This window comes from Lissotriton vulgaris, chromosome 1_1, assembly GCF_964263255.1.
Source record: "Lissotriton vulgaris chromosome 1_1, aLisVul1.2, whole genome shotgun sequence".
Classification (NCBI taxonomy): domain Eukaryota; kingdom Metazoa; phylum Chordata; class Amphibia; order Caudata; family Salamandridae; genus Lissotriton; species Lissotriton vulgaris.
Window position 1 is genome coordinate 1,031,516,333 of NC_141685.1, and position 24,792 is coordinate 1,031,541,124.

Here is a 24,792-nt window from a genome sequence, read left to right on the forward strand (position 1 = left end):
AACGGAACGCGTTGTAATACATCGCGTTGTACTGACACCAATCCCGTTGTCACTCACAAACTTTGTGTTGGTTTCAGACAAGGTCCCAGCACGATGTACTTTCCTAAACCTAATTAGGAGGCAGATGTTAGCGCCTGGCTTTGTTTTTGTTTGTATTCCCACTGGCTCCACCTCGCCCGCTTCTTGCAGCGGTCTCTGGGCATTCCCAGCGCACATACAAAGAAGTGTGTTCACAGAGCGAAGGTGGTGGTGTAAGGTATCCAAGGGCACCCAGACCCAGGCCCTCCTCCGTAGCCCAGGAGGGGTTATACTCTGGTCTCTGCAGTGGGTAAAGCTCTCACACGCACCGTGATGCGCAGAGGCTGATGCTCTCAGGGGCACCCCAGTCACCGTTACTGTGACCTGAAGTTTCAGACTCTGCAGACACCCCGTTGCCGATGCAGAGATGACATTAAAAACAAACGCATCTTTTAGTTTCACATAATCCAAAGTTCTGCAAAATGGACACACTGCAAGGGAAAAGTTGCTTCCCTGTCATTTGGCTTCTGGCACTAACTGACCAATTAGATGCATGAATAAAAATAGAAACATGATGTGCAGTAGGTAACAGAGTCAATAGATGTCCTGACCCTTGGCTAGTGTTTCCTCGAGTTAACTCTATAAAAGTCTTAATTTGCTTCTTCTGTGACTTGGTTCATAATGCTTCCCAAATGACATTGACACCAAAAGTGATCCCAAGCGGCCCCCATCTGAAGCCCTGATGCCACCAACTAGTGTGGTGGTGATAAACTGCCAATGACCCCAAAAATGCCCCTCAATTCCAGTACTATTGGAAGCCCATTAGAGGCAATTGCTTCTCATCTGCAATACTGGGCATCACAAGCGATGCATTTAAAAAAAAACACACACACACATTTTTGCAGCAGAGTGAAATCCGCGAATCTCAAGTGTCAGAACACTTATTGCCTAGTTCAACGTTTAAGTTGCAGTCCTGAATTTAGAGGAGGAAACAAAAAAGTAAAAGAAAAAAAAATAGGACCGCACGAGATTTTCAAACCCGAGATGAGGCAGTTTACAAAGTTGAGTAAATCAGCAGATTTTTTAATCTATCACTAGGAAACCTAGAGTAAACACTTTATTTCACAAGCGCGTGTCCTTTCACCACACTCACCTGATTCATGACAAGAACCTACCTGTTAGGTTTGCCAGCGAGGCAGGTACAAATAAAGTATTCAACACAGTGTTCTTTCGTTTCTGGCCACACGGTCAGGGTCACTGGCATTTTATTATCTCCTCCGTGTACGTCATGGCCAATAGCATTCAGGCTACACGTGGCGGAGTCACCCACTAAAATACCCATCCTCATTTTGTGTGTTGGGATGTTCCATCCCCAACACAACATTCCTCCTTCACCCAAACAAAAAAAAAGCATTGGCATGGCTAATAGGTCTCACCTTTGAGAGCTTATACATTTTAAGTTATCCAGCACAATATCCTTGGTGGAACAACATCCAATGTTGCATGGCTAAACACTTATAAGGTCCCAAATTCGAGACCTATTGGCTATGCCAATGCTTGTTATTAGCAGGCTCTCGTCGCTCGTGACGCCTGTGAGGGATGCGTGTGCGGTGTAAGTGTGCCCACTCCCAGAGGGGAGTGGCTATAAACTCTATGCCTGTCGAGACACTAGAATGTGTCTCGCAGGACATAACAGGCGCCACAAATTCCGAATGTAATAGGGATGTGCAGGTCTCGGGCCAGATTCAGATTTTCCCTAGCTCTTGTTTTAGTCCCCAAAATGTCAGGGGTCGATTAGCCAGAAATACCATTCAGCCCCCTAAACTATGCCACTCAACATCAAAGTAGCAAATTCAGGACTTTCGAAAATGCATGGTGCCAAACATGTGTCGAAGAAAACAGTAGGCACCCTTCACCTAATGAACTCACTAAAAGCTCACCCACCAGGCTTGATCTACATGACCAATGTTACAAAACTCTCCTTTGCACTGAGATATGAGGAACAGGATTCCTTGATTAATAAGGTCACTCACTGGATGGACGTTGTAGATCCGTGATTAGGGAAGACACTGTATATGCTAGAAGATATCCTGCCTGTGGTTCCGAGTTTGATTTTATTGAACTGATATTTGTTGACATGAGAGTAGCAGACAGGATGATGACCTTAACCCCTTGCATGCTGATGACGAACCCCAGCCGTCATGCACTACGGTGCTCGTGTGCTGATGACGGCTGGGGTTCGTCATGGCCCGCCCCTGTTCATTTGTTTACCGCACAGCGGCGGAAACGGGCCAGCAGTGAAGGGGTTAAAGCCGGGACTTGCCAGCCAAATTGCTTGTTCATCCAATTCAAATATCTCTGGGACTCACGCATTGCCAAATGAAATCCAAGGCCAAACTTTCCATCTGACCGCATCTCTGCTCTGGGTGATTTGGACTGACTGCCCAATCAAATTTCCCATCTTCTGCGATCCAACAGGCTTTCCCTGTGGTGAGTTGCAAGTGGTCGCTGACTAACCATCAATGACCGATACAATCTAGGAAGTTATCTACTGCACCCCAAATACTAACTTGCAGGGGGGTACCTCAGTTCCCAATCATCAGGCCCCACTTAATGCAGCCACCATATTCCTCTGCCAAAAGCTTGGTTGAAATCTCTAAGACTGCTAACTTATTAAATAACAACATAAGTAACACCCTAGCAGTGGTCTCCTGAAATTTGGCAGGCTTAAAATCCAAATAACGACTGCCTGACTGAATTGATTTTATTGTAAATTACTGCATCTGTTTATTCCAGGAAACCTGGAGCATGGAGATGTGTTTAGGGCTGGGTATAATAATTATTGGATTCCGGCCAAAGCTAATCATTGTGGCAGGCCATATCATATGGCAATCTGCTAATATGGCCTAGAATGGCATTAAACTGTTTGATGCACAAGTTGGATATCCATTCCACAGGTATTCTGGGAATTCACATCAGGTCTAACAGAGGCTTTACTTTTATGCAATATCTACGCCAGAGGTGTCAAGAGAGCAAATTATTTTAAACCCTCCACCCACTAGAGAGGCAATGGGAGAAGATGCACAATACACATTACGTCATACTATCCGGGGACTTCAGCATCACCAGTGAACACCTAGACTGCAAAGACATCAAATTGTCCTTGGAAGACGATGAGTGATGGGGCAGACCCCAACTCACACTACCTCCTAGGAAAAGGTGGAATCAAGCTGCCCTGCAGCCAAAGGCCTTGACACTGAAAGATAGACTTAGCACTACAAGTGATGTAAACAAATCAGACAGTGGTAGGTCTTTTACATATAACAAACCCAACCATGAGAGTGGTGTTAATTATAATGTAAAGATCCACTTCCATGCAAGTAGTAAATATAAGGTATCTTTATTGAAGAGTAACAGCAGGTACCTTCAGCTCAGCTTCACAGCTAGCAGCAAATACAATCCTTTTCAAAGGATAACATTCCAGCCTGGCAACAAGGTCAACATTCCAACATATGTAGATAACTCCACACATATACTGATCGTCTTAAGACTCTGGCACAAGGTGAATAATATAGGAAATACCCGAAGGATTGAGAATGATCATAACTCCATCTGCCTCCAACTATCCCCATTCTGAGACAGCACGTCCTAAGTGCCCATGTCACACATGTTAACTAGGGATTGACAAATAATACGTGTAAACTTAAGTGGCATCATTTTGCAGCTCGGCCTGATTCTCTGTCTACCATTACCTTAGATCCCGTAAGCCCTGCTCTACACTTGAGGTATTACTGGCTACAGATATAAATATAGGAGAAGATACTAATCCACCTATGCTTCTCTGACTACCTAGCGCTCCTTTTTCTAGCAGTCTCTTCTCAAGTTCCTAATAACTTCCTTAAGAAAAATAAAAACAAGAATTTGTTCAATAAGAATTGTAGACAGGCAATAAGGCAGCTAGCACTGGCTATTAGATGTAAAAGTCCGGAACTGATAAAAGACACACATAAAGCATACAATCTCCCTCACCACTGGGCAAAAAGGGAGTGGGATGAGAAGAAATGGCTTGAAACTGCTCAAAACATGCTCTGACAATGACTACTGAAAGTTCTGGTCTCATGGCATAGGGTGGCCAAGGGGTCGCAGGTCAACCAGCAAACTATATTCCCCCACTTGTCATTTCAAAGTTCTATATTCTTATAGCTCCCAAGACCTCACATGCTCTGACCCATGGAATTTGATCCCACACTGGGGAAACTTGTATTCGACCAAAGTGACATTAGATCTGCCCTTGATGCCATCTTACGCAGCAAAGCTCCCAAACCTGATGGCATTCAGGGTAACCTCTTCATTAGTGCCAGGGAAAACTGGTCTAAGTACATACTAGTGCTGTCCAACGCACTTGCAATGGGCGCACTGATTCAAAAGTCTTGGAAAGGAGCTGAGGTTGTGTGCAGCTACAAAAAGGGTGAACGAAGCTTGATCTTAAACAATAGGCCAATAAGCCTGATAGAAACCATTCAAAAGGTGCTTTGTTGGGTGGTTATGGGAACAATCCAGGATTAGATCGAAGAAAAGAATATACTCGTTTTTTTAGGAAGAAAACTAGCACCATAGACCAGGTTTTTGGATCCATGTCAATGTATTGGAAGACGGTCCAAATTGGCATGGGCCACCTGTATGTGGCTTTTGTCAATTTGAAATCTGCCTTCAACCTAGTTCCCCACCACAAGCTGTGGCAGCTGCTTAGAGACATGGGGATGCCTGAGAACATTCTTTCTATTCCTGCATGTATCCATGAGGACAACCATTCTAGTCTATGGTGGGGGGAACCGAGACAGCTCCCAGGCCCTCTCCCAACCAGCAAGTGCAGTAAACAGGGATGTGTCCTGGCCGCTACCTTGCTCTTGCTAAATCTAAACTATGTTGTCCAGTTTTTGTTAACATGCCTCCATGATGCTTTGTCTATTGCTGGTTTGATAACACCCACGCTACTTTTTGCTGATGAAACTTTACTAGTGTCTCAGGCCCCGAGTGGACTCTATTGCTTATTGAATCTATTTGTGGAATTCTGCTATCTGTGAGGACTGGTAGTAAACCCCACCAAAACAAAGTATGTGACCATAAACCAGCATAAGTCTTTCAGAGGGGGGCTGGCAAATTTAGAGAGTGGAGAAGGTTTGAACAGACCCAAGAGTAGACACCTTTGACTATCTAGGAATAACGCTGTCCCCAAACATTCATGAAAACCATATATTGGCAAGGCTTCACTTAAACAAATTGTGTGTGCCATCTTGAAGGAACATTGTGCATCATTCACTAAGTCAAGATTTCCAGCATTGCAACTTTATGATGCAAATGAAGTGGGGGCAGCTCTTAATGGGGCTGAGCTCTGGGGTTTCCAAAATATTACTGACTTGAGCAAAACTGAAAATAAGTTCCAGATAAATCTAGGTATGTTACCAAACAGCACTCGGATGCACCTGCTGAACCTTGATATGGGGAGGAAATCTATACTAGGCAAAGAAAGAATGAGACCTGTCTTGTTTTGGAGGAGGCTTAGAGATAGACTAGGACTATTACCCTGTGCGAAGGCCTTGCAACAGCTGATGCAGCTGGATAGGTTCCACAAAATCAAGTGCCTCAGCAGCATCAAGAAACTGCTACGCTCCCTTGGGCTACCAGATTTGTGGATCTTTTCCCCAGCTGTCCGTCTTCTCCACGAAAGAAACAATCAAAGATCTATACTGGTCTTGCCCAGAATGACAACACAGAGGTTTACTCACTAACAAATTTACTATTTTTAAAATCCAAAGTGCCTTTGAACCCTATTTAGATCTCGCCACTGACCCTACTGAATCTAAACAGAAGCTTCAGGTTTAGTCCAGGTTTAGAACCTTGCCTCTCTATACATTCACAGCCAAATGGTCAACTTCATCTGCATCCCTGTTAACATGTCCAGTCTGTAACGTCTCCAATGAAACTGTATGTGTTGTTTGCTTGCCCTATCTACACTCAACTGAGATTGTCATGGATTAAAAGAGTTTACTCTTAGATGTGCACCATGAGGCATGTCAAAGCCCTACGCATTCTAAGATCAGACCCTAACCCATTGTTTACCTGTGCAGCAGCCGAATTCTTGGGAAGGGAGTGGCTTCTAAGAAGTAAAGCTACAGAAATGCATTCTTAACACGTATAACCCCAAGAAGAAATTTCTACCCTCTGTTGTGTTCTTATGTATCAATTTACACCAGGCAGGATGTCTTACTAGTATAGAGAGCGGACCTTTCGCAAGGTTTTCGTAGAATGAGTGTGTATTCTGAATACAGTTGGTTTCTTACCCGTCCTTCCCGTTTGGCTTCTGGCTTGAGAACAATATGTCACTAGCACTTTTAAAATTGCTATTCTGCACTACTTTCTAGGGTCTGCTTATCTAGAGCTTGTTCCATCTAATAAAAGAAGTTGTCAACAGACAGGGGTTTTGTTTAACTGTTCTCTGCTACTTCACGCCTCGCTGACTTGCCCACGGTGTGAGACCCACATGCCTATTCTGCACTTTAAATTTGCAGTCTTGCAGTACTGCTTAAGGTCTACCTTTTTGAGTTTGCTTTGGCCAACAGCAAGGAAATGTACTGTGTATCATCAACCAAGGCATATCATAGATCAGATTTGGTACTGATGGCTCCATCTTTTAATGATGGGACAAGGGATAAAACTCTCTTTTATCCCTTGTGTGATGCCTAGTGAGAAATGTCTGCAATAGTATGATGCGCTGACAGTACTTGCTAAGATGACTTGCTCTTGGTTCGAGACTAATATGTCAACTCTGCACTTTAAACTAGCATTTTTCACTACTCATTAAGGTTTGCTCCCTTGAGCTTGCCTATTTGACCCCAAGAAATGCATAGTGCACTTTAAACTAAGGCATGACAAAGAATAGCCATCTGGTTGACCGCATTTTCTTTTTCCTTTTTAGGTCTCGTCTTGGCGCTGCATGCGCTGTCTCAGCAAGACCTAAAGTAATCTGTATGTTGGGTGAAACTCTGTTTAAATTGTCATACCGCTTGCGATTAGTGTAACTGGGGCATTGCTGTTCTTATCTTGCTTTCTGTTGGCTGTTGACTCGATACGTAACTTCCGTGTAATCCGGAAGCAGCATCGACTAAATAAAGTAAACTTACAGTGCAGGGCGGTATCTTTCAATGTAAGCACTACTTTGTTGTTTTTTGATATCTATCCTTTTTCGCTCCTCAAGCATGAAAATGCAGACAAGCTTTGAAGCCGCTGCTGTGATGCCATTCACTCCTGGGATTCTGAAAGACTCTTAACAGCTTTTGTAAAACATTCATGCCATGCACCTAATCTCTCCCTGCGCCGTCGCTGCTCCTTTCTACATGGCTGCAGCTGTGTGTGTCCGTGAAGCCCAGCAGAGCACGGTTCAGGCTGCTGTCACAGACTCTGCCTGCTGCCGTACCCAACTCAGGTTTCAGTGAAAAGCTGCTCTGGACGATTGCTGAGTCAAGCTGGGGTGTGAAGGTGTTTAGTTTCTCACAATTTTATTTTGTATGTGTCATTCTCAACACAGATTCCTACCCGAAAACATTGGTTGTGTTGAGCACCGGGAGCGTGGTCACCAGAGGAGCATGTCTGACCATAAAGTGTACATTGGAGTATCTGAATATAAGAATTTTTCTATACAAAGAAAGTAACATGTACTGTCACAAGGACCCTCCTGGAAGCGAGGCCATGTTTGTCTTCAACGGAGTTCAACAGATGGATGAATGGTCCTATCAGTGCCGTTATCGTCCCCGATAAGGAGCGGCGCTGTGGTCTGACGCCAGTGAACCCTTCCAAATACGAGTCGTAGGTAACCCTGTGATACTGTGACTTTACTTCATCTGTCTCCTTTCCTGTAAATCAACTCTATGTTTTAACACTAACTTCGCTTGGCCTGCTTCAGTCTAACGCCCTTAGCCTCCTCGCGGCTCACACTGAACACACAGGGTTGCTCCTTCACTTTGGCAGATCTAACCAGAGTGCGATTGTGAGAGGGGGAAGCACATGCCAGGCTGGAAAATGTGAACAGTGGAAGGAGGGTTTGTAATAGGAAGGATTATATCCCACATCTTTACTACCCGTCTCCTCCCTTCATTTACAGACATGCCAACAGCTGTGCGGTCTTTTCACTCCAACCAGGGGTAATGATGGCAGATGATCTATAATACGTCCATGTGAATCCAGGCTGAAACAACAGCCGAGCAGGAAACACGTCTGCACCATTTATAGGAAGGAGACGTTATTCAAATTTTAACCCCTTAGCTGCGGCGGCTATTCCGCCGCAGTGCTAAGGGGGAGGGGGGGCCGCGCGGTGCTCCTGTACTCGTGACGGAATCGTTCCGTCACGAGCCTCAGGTGGGCTGTGCTTGTGACGGAACGGTTCCGTCACTGCCCCGCCCGCCTAATAGAACGCTCACCGCAGGCACGGAAGTCGCGCCGCGCAGGCGCGGCGAGCGGGCCGTGATGGAACCGTTCTGTCACCAGCACGGCCCACCCGAGGCTTGTGATGGAACGGTTCTGTCATGAGCACGCAAGGGGTTAAGCATTGAAGATGCCACACGTTATCCACAGACAATTAATCTCTTAAGACGCTTACACTTTTTATTTTTTATAAGAATTTGTTCCCCTCCTCCCTCTTACTATCCCAGATGTGCAAGCAAGTGCTACGACTGAGTGCTATCCTGCTATCCTATCCTCCAGAGTGTTGTTGTGGGTTCTACCACAGGCAACACATAGGGTACCGGTACCAGGGCAAATGGGCATGAGGTTTGGTCTGCCACTCTTGTTTTTATTTTCTCTCTCTATTTTGTGTTTCCATCTCTTTTTATGTTTCTCTTTCTTTATGACTCTTTGACACTCTCTAAATGCACCTGCCTAACCCGTGTTTATTGTCTTACCTTCTATATTGCTGTCTTTCCTTCTTTCAAATTGACCCTTCCTCACTCTGTCCGCCATTCCCTCTTTCTTACCTGTGTTTCTATCTTACATTTCTTGATTCATCCTATTTTTCTTTGCGTCTTCCTCTTTCATTCTTTCCTTCCCTCTTCCAGTTTTTTCCACTCTTTCTGTGCTTCTCTCAATTTTCTCATGTTGTCTCACCACTTTATCTTTGCCTGTCATTCCTTCTTCCGTTGCCTATCTCTTCAGCTCTGTTCGTCTCACTTCCCCCATCTTTGCTGATTTTGTGTTTTCTTGTATAACCTTCATTTTCAGTTTTTAACCTCTTTCTGCCTGTCTCTCCCTATATCACAGTTTTCTCCTTTCCCTCTCTTTACTGTGGCTTGTCTCCCTTTCCCTCTTTTTCTTCAACTGTCTACATCTCTTATGTCGCTTGCCACTCTCACTCTTTCAACGTCTGTGTATCCTACCTCACCCCTCGCTTTCTTCACCTGCGTCATTATTATATGGCAAGATCAATTGCAAGTTGTGAGTATAACACATCCTCTTTTTGTGTAATTTGCTCTTCCTCTGATACCATCATATTTATGCAAGAATACTCTGCTTCTATAAGTGTGTACACGTAAGAAGACAAAATGCACATACTGGTGCACCTTGCAATGCAATAGGTCTTGCATTTGCTGCAGTTTGTACTATTGGCATTGCAAATGACAATACCTTTTATTTATATGTTTCGAAAACTTGCAAGCGGTGTGTAAATGCGCACTTTGAACTTATAGTTCTTGTTTATGAGAAGCAAGACTGGCAGTAAAAGAGGCGCAGTTACTGCCAGCCTTGCTTTTCATAATCAACAACTATATGTACAAAGTGCGTGTTTACGAACTGCTTGCAATTTTTCAATCCACATAAATAAAAGACATTGTCATTTACGATGCCAAGAGCTCAAACTTTAACAAATGTGAGAACTATTGCATTGCAAATGCTTGTTTATGATAAAATTCCTGTAAGCTGCTGCTTTTATGGTTGTAAATTCTCTTTCATGGCTGTTATAAGGATGCAATGTTGCCCTTGTGTGAATCCGATAATGTTTCTATCAATGATACTATGCATATAGTTATGATATGCTTGAGACATAACTGTTTGCGTTATAAATTTATACATCCACTTTTTATGTTTATGAACTTTAATCAAGTGAGACCTGCATTATTGTTCTTACAGTTTTTATTTAACTACCCCCACAGTATGCTATTTTTTATCAGAGAGAGAGAGAGAAACTCTGTTTATTTAGACCGTGGTCTTTAAACAATGAGATCGAAATGCATCACATCAATATCAAAACCATACAACATTTATAAAATCAGGCTGTTACTCTCCATGCCGCTTTCTATATGTTATACAAAATGTAAAAAGAAAAGGCATTCTATGGGTAGCACAGACATAAAAATGTTAAGAAGAATTTTAAAACACATGCTATACATAATAAAACTGGAAGATATTACATTAAAAATAGGCAATTTCGATATGTTTCTCATTACAGTACTATCCGGTATCTTATAGGCTTGCAATCCCTCGTAACTTAGCTTTTACTTGTATCTATCAATATGGGTTCCTCAATTTGATTTATTTTGTTGTTCCTGTGCTATGCGATTCACCTTTTTCAGAAAGTTCCCAAGTGCAATTGCTATTTCCAGATTTTTCATTCCTATCAATAAGTTTGTCGCTTGTACACGTTGTCTTATGCCATATTTTATAAATAAAGGTCGTGAGAACCGTTTTCTCACTTCTAGACATGTCAAGCAGTCAAGTAGTATGTGCAGCATTTCACACTTGGCCCCCAGGCCACATTTACATATACCATCTGGATATAACATTTCTGCCTTAACTCTCCCTTCCATTAGCCAAGGGATGGTGCCAATTCGGATTTTCAGTATCTCCCACCTAAATGCATAATTTGGCAGGGTTTCTAAGTATGGGTACCCAGTTTCGTTTTCCCATGATTCTATCATATTTACCACTGATTTTTTGTTTCTTAGATATCCTATATCCTGCCTTCTGGAGTACTCCCTTCCTTGTACTCTGAGTGCACTCTTCTTGAACTCTACATCTAGAGAATTTTGGTTTACTCCCACTTTTAGATTCCCGATTATTTCCTTTATTTTTCTTTTTGCGTCTAGTGCCCATCTTAGGTTACTGTGGCGGATTTCTTCACTACACCAATGTGAGACCTTTTCCCCTACCCCCTGGGATTGGCGTTTCCAGAATCTTGCCATCGCCATTTTGGCCTGAGTATTCCATCCAATCATATCTGTTTCCAGTCTAATTGCCTGTATCATAGATTACTTAGGTAGTGACAATAATGTTTTCAGGGCCTTGCCTTCCTCCCGATCCCAGCCTCCCTTTTCGCTTAGAAGGAGCACTTCTGCACCATACAGTACTTGGGGCGGTATCATGGCCTCGTATGCTTTTAATATCGGTTTGTGTGACATATCCCCATAGTTTTTATTGAATTTTTTTCAGGCCACAAATGGAGGAAGATGGTTTTGCGTTTTGGTGGGCCAAATGTATGTCCCATTTTAAGGAGGATTCAAACCAAAGACCAAGATATTTATATTCTTTTACCGTTTCTAATTTTATTTTATCTAGGTACCAGCTAAAATTCTTGGTCCCTTTACCGAAGCACATGATCTTTGTTTTTTCCATGTTCACTGTCAGCAATTTATCCTTACAGTAATCATGGAATACATTTAGTTTTCTTTGTAGCCCGAGCTCTGTCTGGTCAGTAATCACAAGATCGTCTGCATACAGCAAGCAAGAGACCTTTCTACTATTCATTCTCGGGCTTGCGCTTCTTTCCACCTCTAGTGCTGCTGGGAGATCCGCTAGAAATATTGAAAAAAGGAGCGGAGCTAGGACGCAGCCCTGTCTCAGTCCATTCCCTATTTCAATTTTCTTTGTCAGCGCCCCTTGTATATCTTTAATGACTAGGGCCCAGTTCCCTCTGTGTAATTCTTTCAAGATTTCAAGTAAGCACACTGGGATTTCATATTTAATCAGGCACTCCCATAGTTTCCCCCGGTCCACTGAATCAAAGGCTGCCCGGAAGTCGACGAAACAGCAAAACAGGTTCCCCTTTTGTTCTATCGACTTCCGGGCAAGGGCCCACAGGGCATAACAGTGATCCACGGTGAAGTGCCCTTCTTTAAAGCCTCCCTGTTCCACCGGGATAATTGAATTCTCTTCCACCCAGTCCTTTAATTTGCCAAGAACTATTTTTGCAAAGATTTTCTCCCCGATGTCCAGTAGAATAATTAATCTATAATTTTCCAGGTTGTTCATCTCCCCTTTCTTATGTATTGGCCTTATTATAGCCCCATTCCAGTTATCGGGGAGTTTGCTAGTATCTAAGATGACTTTAAACATATTTGCAAAAAATTCCCCCCACCAATCTACGTGAGTTTTGATTATTTGAGCCGGCTCTTGTGAGATTCAAACCTTTTATCCTCTTTTTAACCTCTAGGGCGGAAAAAACGGGTTTTATATCTGCTACCAGATCGCTCCAGTCTGTGTACAGATTTTCTTCCCGGTCTTTCCCTGGGCTATACAGATCGTGTAAATACTCCTCCCATGCGGACTCTTCTACAATGCAGTTCATTTTCCCTGGTTGGCGATCTGCTGCTGAGTGGACTAACTTCCAAAAGTTTAGTAAGTTCTTAGTTTCGATTGCCTCAAGTAATTTTTGCCAGCATCCCTCTTTAAATTCCCTTTTTGCCCTTCTAATAAGCATGTTATATTCTCTTTTTAGGCCCACTAGGGTGTTTACATTATCTTGGTCACTCTTTTGCTGAATGCGGCGGGTCATTCTCCTAACTTCCTTTTTTTCTCCTGGCATTCTCTAGTGAACCAGCCGGTAAGTTTCTCTATCTTCTCACTTTTCGCTTTATTTTTGTTTTTGCCTCTATTTATATGTTTTAGACCTATACTAAGAGTTTGAACCACCTCCTCGATTTTTCGTACATACCAATCGAGGTTTCGACCCCTTGCTAACTTCAGGTCTAGGTTCTGTTGTAATTTTATTAATCTGGCAACATATTCTTCTGTAAGCCTAGTTGTGCGGCGTCTAGGATAATTCACCTCTTGTTCCATAACCTTTGGGCCAGATTCGAAGTGCACACCCGGGATCTCCAAGGCTACCATGTTATGGTCACTTTCATCTCTATTCACAATTCTGAATCCTGAGATTAATCTAAAATTCCAAGGTGTGGTAAAGGCATAATCTATGGGGCAGATTTGAGAGCATGGTTTGAATGTTTTTTTAGCGGGCAGTCTAGCTCGCATCTTCCATTTAAACAGAACAGGTTTTTTGTTCCCAGGAGGTTTCCCAACTGCAAATCTTTAGCACTAGATATACTTTCAGGGAAAGTTGCTTGAGGTATTTCATAGGCCTCCAATATGTCTAGAAACCAACAATCTACCTTCTCGGGGAGAAGTTTGTGATTAAAGTCGCCCACGAGAATAAACATATCCCTGCCGTATTTTTCACCAAGGTAATCTATATCCTCCTTAAAGAGAGCCATTTCCTCTACATATTGCTCTGTGGTGGCCCATTACATGTACACATTTAACATTAGAATTGTATCCATTTTTATACACCCTGATAGTATTATTCTACATGCCAACAACCATTTGCATTTCACATTTATTTCAATTACTTTCTCCATGATCTTAGTCGATACCAGAGTCATAATTCCACCAGCAGAATGCCCAAATCTACATTTCTTTGCAGGCCGGTTTAGCTGGTAGAAGCCATCAAAAATCGGGGTCTTGCCACATAGCCAAGTCTCCTGGATACACATAATTTCTGTATTTTCCCCCAATTCCCTTATATTATTTTGTTTCAAGTCATTTCCTAGGCCATTTATATTCCAGGAGATTATCCTTATGCTATGTGGCATACCTTTTCCCTATTCGATATCATCTAGCCAACCTTCCTCCCGCAGTCATTTGTGTGTCTCGATGAGGGTCCTGCCTGGTCAAACTCCTTACTCCAGTTTCCCCACCCATGTGCCATCTCTGAATTTTTTGCAACTATTTTTATGTTTCCTAGGGGCAATACCTCCTCGTCCTCCAGGTCACATAACCTAACCTGTCTCTTTCCTAGCGCTGCGTGGCATTTTAGAAAGTTGTTTTCCTGCCATCCCTTTCCTTCTACTTCTACTAAAACTTCGTTCTCATTTAGTAGGCGGATACCTTCTTTTTGTAACTCGTTTACTGCCTTTTCAATCGTGTCTTTTACCAGGTTTGAGTACAACATGATTCTAGTAATCTCTTTTCCTTCTCTATTTTGTCTAAAACCCACTTCCCTAATGTCGCTCGTTCTTATCGCTTTCAGCTTCTGGCATTTGGAAAAGCCTTGCAGGAGTTGAGACCTATTCAGAGGCCGCCTCTTACCTAGCTTTTTTCCCCCTAGCCTTTGCGGGAGTTGTTCAAGGTATAGCCTCATATTATCGTTTTCATCTTTCCTTGACCTGCTGGGTATAGGATGTTCATTCGTATCTTCCTTTTCTGACTGGATATAGGGTCTGTTTACTCTCACCTCCCATGTTACCCAAGCCTCTAAGTTTCCTCCCAGTTTCTCCCCCCCCCTCCACCCCCCCTCCCCTTCGGCTAGCCTATGTGTTTGTTGCCGACTGTCTTCTTCAGGGGTTTGTGTGGGCCTACACCTTTTCCCTGAGGCTTTGTGTTGTTCGATTTTGGGATGCTCATCTGCAGGTGGGGACCCTTTATTTCCTTTCCAGTAATCCTATCTTCCTCTTGCGTCATGACTACTTCCTCCAAGGAGGGGCACACCTTCCTTACTGGTTTAGTTCCTGCTCCTCTTACTCTATTTATTGGCCCACGTCTTGTCTGCTCTGCCCTTCTTATTATCCTCATTGGCCACTTCGAAATATATATCTGGTGGCCCTCATTGGATTGTTTGTCGGATTGGGGCGGGACCTCCCTCTGCGGGGCAGGATCAGGGTTAGGGATTTTGTCTTCCGTACTTGGTGTATGCTCATTTCCCTTTGGATTTTTTACGGTTTCTCCCTGTGCCTGAATTTGGGGCTCCGGATCGGGGATTTGTCTTATCATGTTTGGCATATGTGATTTAATCCCCCGCAGCTCCCCCTCTATATTAGCAAGATATGTTTTCTGAGTTTTTAAAATAGAGTTATTAGACAAGGTGACCTCTAAGAGGCCTTGCAGGGTCCTTTGTAGCATTAACATTAGGTCCAGCATTGATGTGGCTGACAATGATGAAAGGTCGCGATTAGGTTCGAGGTTTAATTCAGATGTTTTATCCAGTTCGGCACAGTGTCTTGAGCTGGTGTTTCCAGCTTCCGATGGACATTTATTTTGGCTCCTGTTCTGACTTGTCCTTTTATTCAGGGAGGTTTCTGTTCCTTTCTCCGTTCCTACCCGAAGTATTGGGCTGTCCAATGGGATTGGGCTGTCCAAGGATCCTCCCTCCACTTCATAAGAGAAGGATAGACGAGGTGATGATGACAGCTGTGGCGGGATTAGACCCCCCTGGTCTAGAAAAATCTGTAGCGATTGATTAGACAAATTGAGGGAGTTGGACCCATGTATCTCCAGGGGTAGGGAGGCCCCTGCGTTCTTCTTCCCCTCTTGGCTTGCATTCAGGGATGCCACTTTACTAGTTGTAATGTCTTTGTCTTTTGCAGGTGAAAACACCTTTTTAAAGTGCTTCCCCATAAACTCCTTTATTGAGTTTGACGCTGCACTACCCGGGGTTTTAGCCGTCACCTTTGGTCTTTTGGCTCCTTTCTTTTTAGTTTTCTGTGTTAATTCCAAACACTCACTGCTCTCTTCCAAGCTGCCCGGGCTTGTCGCATTTATAGTGTTTACAGCGTTGAGTCTTGGTCTCAAGTTATGTTCTACCAGTTTTTTCCCTTTTTTTGAGGCCATAATTGGCTTTCACCCAGCGCTGTTAGAGCTCGCCGGGGCTTGGTCTCCCTTATTTCACCTGATGAGTTCTGTTTTTATCCTTACTCTATAAAAGTTCATTCAGCTAAAGTCTGAAGGATAGTTCCGTGCGTCTATTGGATCAGAAAGGACTTTTTAGGCTCACTACTAGTATCTTAGACGTGCTCTGTAGAAAGTCTTTACTTAAATTTGGAGCGGTCCAGACATCATATATTTATTCATGTGACTCTCCAAGCCAGGATTAAAGATACCGGTGAAAAAGAGAGAAAAAACAAACAAAAATAAATGAATAAAGAAAAAAGGGTAAAATGCGAGGTATGTTCAGCGTTTTCACAACCTCGCCGTTCCCCCCACTTAGGTGAGTGGCAGGTGAGCAGGCAAGCAGGTGGTGATCTGAGGCTAAAAGAACTGTCCAAAACTAAGAGGGGCCAAGATAAGCTGATATCAGGAGCGTGGGCAGAGTATGAGCGAGCAGGGTACAGGATGCAAGGTACTGCCGCTCCTCTCCTCGTCTCCCACCCCATGCCGTATGGCGCCTGGCTCCTGGCTCCTGACACCTAACGCTCGCCTTTCGGCTCACCTGTAGTGATTGCAGGATCGGAGTGGTACGAGGGTAGCGCGGTGCAATGTCCCGTATCCTGTGATACAATCAGTGTTGTTGTCCCGACTCGCACCTCTCTGAATCTGCCTCCCGGGTGCGCTCCTGCACCTCCTGCGGGGGTGAGGCTGGGGCTGGGGCTGTCGGCTGCAGGTCGATTAGTCCGGTGGGGTTAACGAGCCGTGGAGCCGTGGAGCCTAAGGAGGTCCGTCACCTCCGGAAATCGGGAGTCGGGCGAAAATACTTTCTGCCGGTCTGTCTGCCGTTCTGCCTGGAGCAGCGATGTAAGCAGCGATGTAATTCCCACTCTGAGTTCCAAGCTCCGGCACCGGCACCAAGCTCCTGCTCCAAGCTCCTGCTTCGCAACAACGCTCTGGATTGAAGCGCCAACCCTGGAGAGGGTGAACTGGCAATGGTGGACGCTGTAATAAAGGCGAGGCGCTGGACAGGTGTGTGTCCTGGGCACCGAGGCAGGGGGGGGTACCCATCCTACAGGGCTCAACACAGGCGTCTTTAAAGTCTCGATCCTTACAGGCAGCGCAGGGCTATTTTTTATCATGTTATCTTTCTGGGGTTTTACAGCAATGTGTATAGTTGTCGCTATATATGTAATGCATCATATTGTGCTTGACATTTATGATTTTATTTGTAAAATCAAATAATATTGATTAATTGATTGGCTGACATAGAACAGCCTTCTGGTTGATTGTTTTTTTCTTTTTTCTGATGAAATTTCAGCTGCTGCTTTTATGATTGTAAATTCTCTTTTATCTTTTGTGCGATGCCAAGTGATACGTGTATGCAACTGTACAATGTGCTACGAGTCCTAGAACTCATACATTAGGGTGAGTACTTTTAAGTATATTTTAAGGTAGCCTTGAGCTGTTTTACATGCTATTGTTGTTTGTTACGTTTATGGCATTGACTAAAGATTGAAATGAGAAAATTAGAAAAAAGTTCAAAGTAGAAAGATTTGTGCAAAAATGACAACTCTGTAAATATTACTATGTTATAGCAAATGATCTGTGCTAGGAAAATTGTTAAAAGCAAATAAAAAAAGGTATAGAAAATAATAAAGAGTTAAGAACTAATTACATGATAGCAGCTGGTGATTACCGTTGGATCAGAAAACATTACCTTCAGCGCATCGGCAAACATCTCCTTGGCATATTTTGCTCAAAAGCCCACTCTGTTTATCTGAATGATAGAATGTTGTACAGCGGTTCTCTAAATATAAACACAAAGTGATGTGTATTAAATGCAATCATTTGTTCGATATAAATTCGTAGTAATTTGAAAAATACCTATTGGAAGATTTAAGGCGTACCAGGCATAGCACAAAAGGCATGATGGTTGGGTTAAGGAAGAGAGGAACATTTAAACTAAATATACTTCTGATGGTAAATAACCCGTTGAAAAGAACTGAGGTACCAAGTAAACATAATGGTCTTCATTTCACAATATAGCCTGTATAAAATTGTATATCTTTAAATGATAGAGTATAATGAAATGTCTAATTCTAGTTTTGGTAACTACTTAGGGCCAGATTTACAATCCCTTGCAACACTTTTGCGCCGCTGTTGTGTCACTTTTGTGATGCAGTGGCAGCCTAAACAATGCATCCAATTTGCAACGTGACTCGTCTAGGGAGGTGCGTCATGTTGTAAAGACCTGCGTCACATTATACCTACAGTCCCAAGCAGCAAGGCCTCGTAAAAGTGATGCAGTGATATCTACCAGATGTCACTGCGCCACTTCTAGGATGCCACTGCATCAAAACCTTACACCTGCTTGAACCAGGCATAAGGAGTGACGCTGTACAAACAGTATAGGTCTCAACATGCTTGCAACACGACGCCAGCAGTGCATGAACTTTTGGGCCAACAGATGCGTTAGAATTTCTGACGCATCTGTCAATCCCTGCGCCATGGCGCGCCGTATTATAAATATGGCGTATCCATGGTGGCGCCAGGGTATCGCAGGCTGGCGCAGGGAACCTGACGCATCTCCACAGATGCATCAGTTTCTTGTAAATCTGCCACTATATGTTTGTAAAATATTGCAGTTTATTGTATAGAGTTTGAACAAACATTTTTACATGCAAGTACAGTTCCCATCAACATAGAGTCTGCCTCCCTGGGGCCTTGAGCAGCACAAGTCCTGGAAGAAACTGTTACATTCCCAGAGCTCACACTCCCTATGGCATTTGTGGCGTAAGAACCCTAAGTTACTCACGCAGGAAGCACCTGATATGTTTAGGAGCAAGAGTCCTCACAAACAGTTTGCCGATACTGTCACACCTTAGAAACATATATAATTAATTTTTGTCAAAAGTAGAAGTAAAGGCTTTCCTAGTAGAGGAAAGGGAAGGTAACATGATCATATTTCATGGTGGTGTAGTAAAAGATGTTTCTCCTCAGGCAAACATACTTTTGCCTGTGGGATTGGAAATGGTTCCGATAAAAGTTACATTCTACTGCATCCTTTTGGGAGCACATTTTGAAGTATTTATTTGTGAATCTGGGTGACAGCAACCTTTTTCCAATTATTGATGTGAAATTAATTGCAAATGAGTTTGACCCAAAATTTACAAGTGGATAAGAGGCTAGGGAGCTGTTTGCCTTGCCATGAGTTGCTATCCCTCCTTCATCTCATGCATTTAGTAATTTTATAGAAGAGGATTTTTGTGGTTACCTAGAGAATAAAATTCATACACGGTGACAGCGGCTGGCTGAATCAGACCAACTTGGAAAAATTGGTGGGCTTTAAATGAAAAACAGTCATTTTCCTTGTGTGAAACCTAAAGAGAAAGCAACAAATACTCAGATGAGAGAGGGGAATGAAAAAGGTACCATCATTGAAGACAGTGTTAAAATGAACCCAATTGTAAGAATCCTTACCTTATCTAAATAGATGATTAGATTTCTTTTATTTGACACGCCTTTTTCTATTTCAAACTTGGAAATATATCTGTCCACTGGCTCCGAAAGCTAAGCATAAGACAGCAAAGATCACAAATTAATGTAACAGTTAAAAACCTCTTTGACCCACCAATTTTTTGCCTTATGTCCTTTCTATACAAAGCACTTCCAATCACAATGCATTTAAGTAATAGGGGAATACTCTATACCTAAATTACTTATCACACAAATGGATCGGTCTGCAAACTCATTTTTCAAAGAGATCCTACCCTCATTAATTTTCATAGCAAATGTGAGATCTATCTGTCTGTCTTTCTTTTGACAGAACCAATTTATCAATACAAATAAATATTGGCCTGTCATGATCTAAGACAGTGCTGTGGGATTTTGTGTCAACATTATCGGCTAGTGTAAGAACTATCTCATAATGAAATGTTAATACAATATACTCCTTCGTCAGAAAATGGAGCTATGTTAGCAAGATGCTTGGAAACTGCTGTAATGTGGCATCATACCTTTTAACTTGCTTTAGGTTTGTGGCTTCACACTTACCTTCCTGAGATCATCAATATCTGGGGAAAATCCAGTCAACATGGAAATGTCCACAATGGTCATGGTGGAATCAGCTTCTCCAAGATACCTGATAAAGGTAATATGGAAGGCAAGAGTCACTAAAACATCAAACTAACAGCAGACCAGGATATAAAAAAAAAACACATTTAAGTGGATCAGATTACAAAAAAGAACTCTACTGATGAGACTCAAAAGTGGACATGCAGTCACTTTCATCATGCTCTGTGTGTGATTCTATATCAGGACCGGAGGCGAGGATTATGCTATTCTTTCTCCACTTTATTGAATAGCAGCCATTTAAAGTTAAAGTAAACAACTACTATTCCCATGAATCATCAGGAATAACAACAAAGAAACAATAGAGTGTCCAGAGAGTCCATGGATAGAGTCCACTTCCATCTGCACCAATCACAGGGCTCCAAGGTGTTGGTAGTCCCCTGTCACTGCCATTTCCCCCCTTTCTTTTCTGCTTGCAGCAAGATATGTTCAATTTTACTTTCTCTCCGATTGTTCTTGCTTATTGTGCTTGTTTCTCATTAACTCAAGCCTTCCAGCTTTTGCTTTGCTCATTTATATGCTCTCCAGAGCTACCGTGCTTGTGTTTTAAATTCTCGTACTGTGATACCTCATTCATTGCTCACCTCACGGCATGCTTGTCAACAGTCCCGCGTGCTGAGCGTTCAATCGCCGACGCACGCCCGTTTCCGATTTTGACATTGTTGTGTTTACGCTTTGTTGTTCATCTAGTTTTTATTTTGCCTCACACGCGAGTCACCCGCTACTTGGCTTACTTGCGCCCAGCCGTGGGAGCATTCTGGCTCCCTAGGTGCTGCGAACACACAGTGCAGGCTCGCTTTGCGCTCCTCCCACCACCAGAGGGTGCTCTTGCATTTCCTCATCAACGGCATGCGCGCTTGAAATTCCACGCTTTCCGCTCATTCTACATTCAAAGCTGCAACGTAGTGGGGAGCCTTGTTGCCTGCAGCTGCACCTGCTGTGTGGGTCTGTAATCTCTGCCGTTAGGCAGCTTTTCAATCGCGTATGCCCCTTGAACGTCCATGTTGTGTGGGTCTGTACCTGCCATTAGGCAGATCAATCAGCGGTCTTCCCGCCCAAGGGTCAGTAATTGTAGGGCTATAAACGCTCTTGTATAGAGTCAGTACTGCAGGTCCACTGTCCTGCTGGGACCCCTTTTGGAAGGGCGCCCTCTCTTTACTTGCACCAGGGCTGTTGGGTCCTGGGCTGTCTGCCCATTGTAACATGAGCGCTACCCGCAAAAAACTTTAGGCTGACACCCAGCCCCTCATATCTGAGGTAACCCTCTACCACACTAAACCGCTTACCTGTGTAGCGCCATCTTCTCCTGGTCCTAATGAATACTTACCAGGATGATGCCCACCAGGATGATCAGTGGGAGAAGGACCCATTTACTGCATTTCACTGGTATGAGGACTTTTTTGATGCAGTATATGCATCTATTCATAAGGCGGTGGAGCAAGCAATGGTGCCCCTGGAGGCCCACCTGTCCCGCCGGATTGAGCAGGCCTGCAACAGGCTGGCAAAGGCAGCCCAGAACTTAACGGGCAGCCTCAACCCCCAGGGGAGCCCCAGCTGACCCCCAGCCTCCCCCTCCCAAACGCCCCAGAGACACGGGGTTGGACTCAGGCACCTTTGACCACCTTAAATGAGCTTCTTTGGCAAACAATGCCCCTCCAGTGACACCCACTGCCCCAGGGGATGATGATCAAGGGGACAATAAGGATGCAGGCGGCCCGTCACGCCCCTGGTGCCCTTACCACCGTGCGCCTAATTCAGACACCTAGAGCCTCTGTGCGGTCATGATAGATCCGGAGTATATCCTCCACCCATGAAATTCATGTTCAAGGCCTGGGTGGTCAGTACCGTCAAGAGCTACCACTCCACCTGGAGAAAGTGGTATCATTGGTGTGTGCGATGGAGTCTCAATCCCGTGACAGCAGATGTGACCTCCATTCTGAATTTTTTAGCAGTCTTGGCAGAGGAAGGCCTGGCTTATACAATCATTAATACCTTCCGCTCTGCCATTTCAGCGGGCCATACCATGGAGAATGGCTCTCCTATGGTCGAACATCCCTTGGTCTGCCGTCTTCTTTGAGGCATCTGACTCTCTCTACCTCTGGAGCCTCATTATTCACAGCTCTGGGCTGTTAACCAGGTCTTGAACTTGTTTTTGTCCTGGCAACCCAACAGATTCCTCTCTAGAAAGGAGATCTCAGCGAAGTTGGCCATGCTTCTTTGCCTTATCTCTTGCAGGCGGGTTTCCAACATCAGGGCCTTGGACGTTTCAGGCAGGTTATTCTCCCCAACAGGAGTAAACTTCACAATTCGTAGACGCATTAAATGTGGGACGAAAACCAACTCTTATCCGGCTTTTCCAGATTCTCCAAAGCTGTGCGTTGTTTCCTGCTTCAAGGCATATGAGGAGATGTCGGAGGAGTTCCATCCTCCAGGGGAGCGGAAATTGCTTATTGAGCTCAAGAAGCCCCACAAAGGTGTATCTTCCCTCACTATTGCCCGTTGGGGAAGATGGGTGATGCACGAAACAGGCATTGACCTTTGTGCCATCGGGGCTCACTCAACCAGAGGGGCTATGGCCTCAAAAGGATTTACCCTGGGAGCTCGTCTGGAAGATATTCTCAATGTGGCTGACTGGTCTTCAGACTCTACATTTAAGCGGTTTTACTTCAAACCGGTTATTGACATGACTCACTTGGTCGTGAGCGAGCTTTAAACAAGAATACTCCTCGCCTCCGGTCCTGACATAGAATGAAAAATTTCCTAGCTATCGTAACTGAAAGTTTCAATTCTATTAAGGACTCAGAGGCGAGGATTATCCCACCCAGGGTACACGTTTTCGTTGGTACCTTCCCACCCTCGTACTAGAGTAAGTAATTTGTTTAACTTGTTTGGCCCTGTTAACTGTCAAGGTTTTCTGCAAATCTTTCTCTGATGACTTCCCTACAGGTCTAAACCTTAGCCACTACTGTCGCTTTCCCTATACCTTTGCTTCTACAGGCGACTCTGGCAAACAAGTTTCATGATGCGTCCTGGCTAGCTGACCTTGAGCAATGAAAGAGGGGGAATGGACAGAGCCCTGTGATTGGTGCAGATGGAAGGGGACCTTTCTATCCATGGACTCTCTGGACACTCTATCATTTCTTTGTTGTTATTCCCTATGTTTCATGGGAATAGTAGTTGTTTACTTTAACTTTAAATGTCTGATATTCAGTAAAGTGGAGAAAGAATAGCATAATCCTCACCTCCGAGTCCTTAATAGAATTGAAACTTTGTGTTACAATAGCTGGGAAATTTTTCTTTCTACAGTATACCAAGAAACAAACAGCTCTAGCACGATAAATATACACTACAATTTTACCAAAGTAACCTATTATTCGTTATTGATGAGGGTTATTTTAAATTATTTAAACATTTTCACACATAAAAGGTTTTTTATCTATTGACCAGGACATCATGTTTTGCAGAATGAAACAATGCACATTTGATGATACAAAGTGTTATTGTTTTATCTTGAATATATAAAGAAAGAGTCAAATAATAAAGGGTACATAAAGATGTTTGTGCAAATAAAGACAATTTTACCGCAACATAATATTATTAAAAAATAATGCACAATCCTTGCTAAATGCAATGTAGTAAGAAAGTGACAGTCATGCCCATTATTCAGGGTACCCCCATTGGATAGACCACCCAAAGCGAAAAAAAGACCAGCTCAAAGAGTTATATATCAAATGTCCCTGATTATGAGAGAAATGATCCTCAATTGAATTGCAGCCTTTTTTGGAGATCGTGTAAGCGGGGCTCCTGAGGCGTGTAGTCATCTGATTCTAAGTAGTTTCAAAAGCAGAAGCCTGCTAGGCCGCAAAACTCTTATTTCAGCAGCCCAACCAAGCAAGTATTTAAATTTGCATTTATCATGCCTGATATACAGTTTTGTTTGGAAGAGTGAAAGCCTGCAGAGACCAAACATATCACACATTGTGCACCCTTCCTCCAAGAGAAATAGTTCAAACATACGATCTGAACAGAAATTGCATAAATCATCACAGGGAGACCCCTGAGGCTCCAAAAATCTTTAGTGTGCTTCTTCCCAACCTTTGCCATTTCTTAACTTTTTATGGTGTATGGCCTTACCATACAGGTAAATGGTTTTGCTGAAACATTTCACCAGTGCTTTTTGGACCCTTGAAATGTTACCTCAAAGTAAATGTTAATGCTCAAACGTCTACTTTACTCTGAAGCTCATTTTCCTGCCTCCTAAGGCTTCGCCCAGTTCCTCAATAGAAATCTTAGTGTTATACATAAGATTTGATGTTTCCACCTCCTCTCACCCATTATTCGTCATCAGCATCTGATCAGCCTTTGTTTCTCTCCAGATCTGAGCTTGTGCTCCACGGAAAGCTGTTAGGGCTCCTTGTTCCTTGTGTGTTGTGGTCTGTGATCTCAAGTTCTATTTAACTGTTCATATACAACTGTTCAAGAGGTTCGCAGATCTCTGTCTTTATTGTCTCTACTCATCCCTATCTACTCATCTGTTTCTCCCACCTGCCCATTTCTGTCTCTCTTTCAACTTTCTCACTTTGTCTCTTTCTTTCTCGCTGTCTATTCCTCCTCTTTGTTCTTTCAACTTTCCCACTTTGTCACTGTCTCTCGCTTTCTTTGTAGCGAGAGAGGAGGGACAGATAA

The 24,792-nt window shown here is 43.5% G+C and overlaps 1 protein-coding gene across 3 annotated transcripts in view; it reads right to left on the reverse strand.

The window, feature by feature from the left end:
• The window catches only part of LOC147748463 (A.superbus venom factor 1-like), a 1,277,467-nt gene that overhangs the window by 146,204 nt on the left and 1,106,471 nt on the right, over window positions 1–24,792 (reverse strand). For all 3 annotated transcript variants that reach the window (XM_086962056.1, XM_086962049.1, XM_086962065.1), the window contains 4 exons: window positions 20,029–20,116; window positions 19,456–19,545; window positions 19,250–19,355; window positions 17,693–17,782 (listed from right to left, as the gene is read on the reverse strand). In XM_086962056.1, coding sequence (XP_086818182.1) covers window positions 17,693–17,782; window positions 19,250–19,355; window positions 19,456–19,545; window positions 20,029–20,116 — 374 coding nt within the window. The remainder of the gene's footprint in view (window positions 1–17,692; window positions 17,783–19,249; window positions 19,356–19,455; window positions 19,546–20,028; window positions 20,117–24,792) is intronic.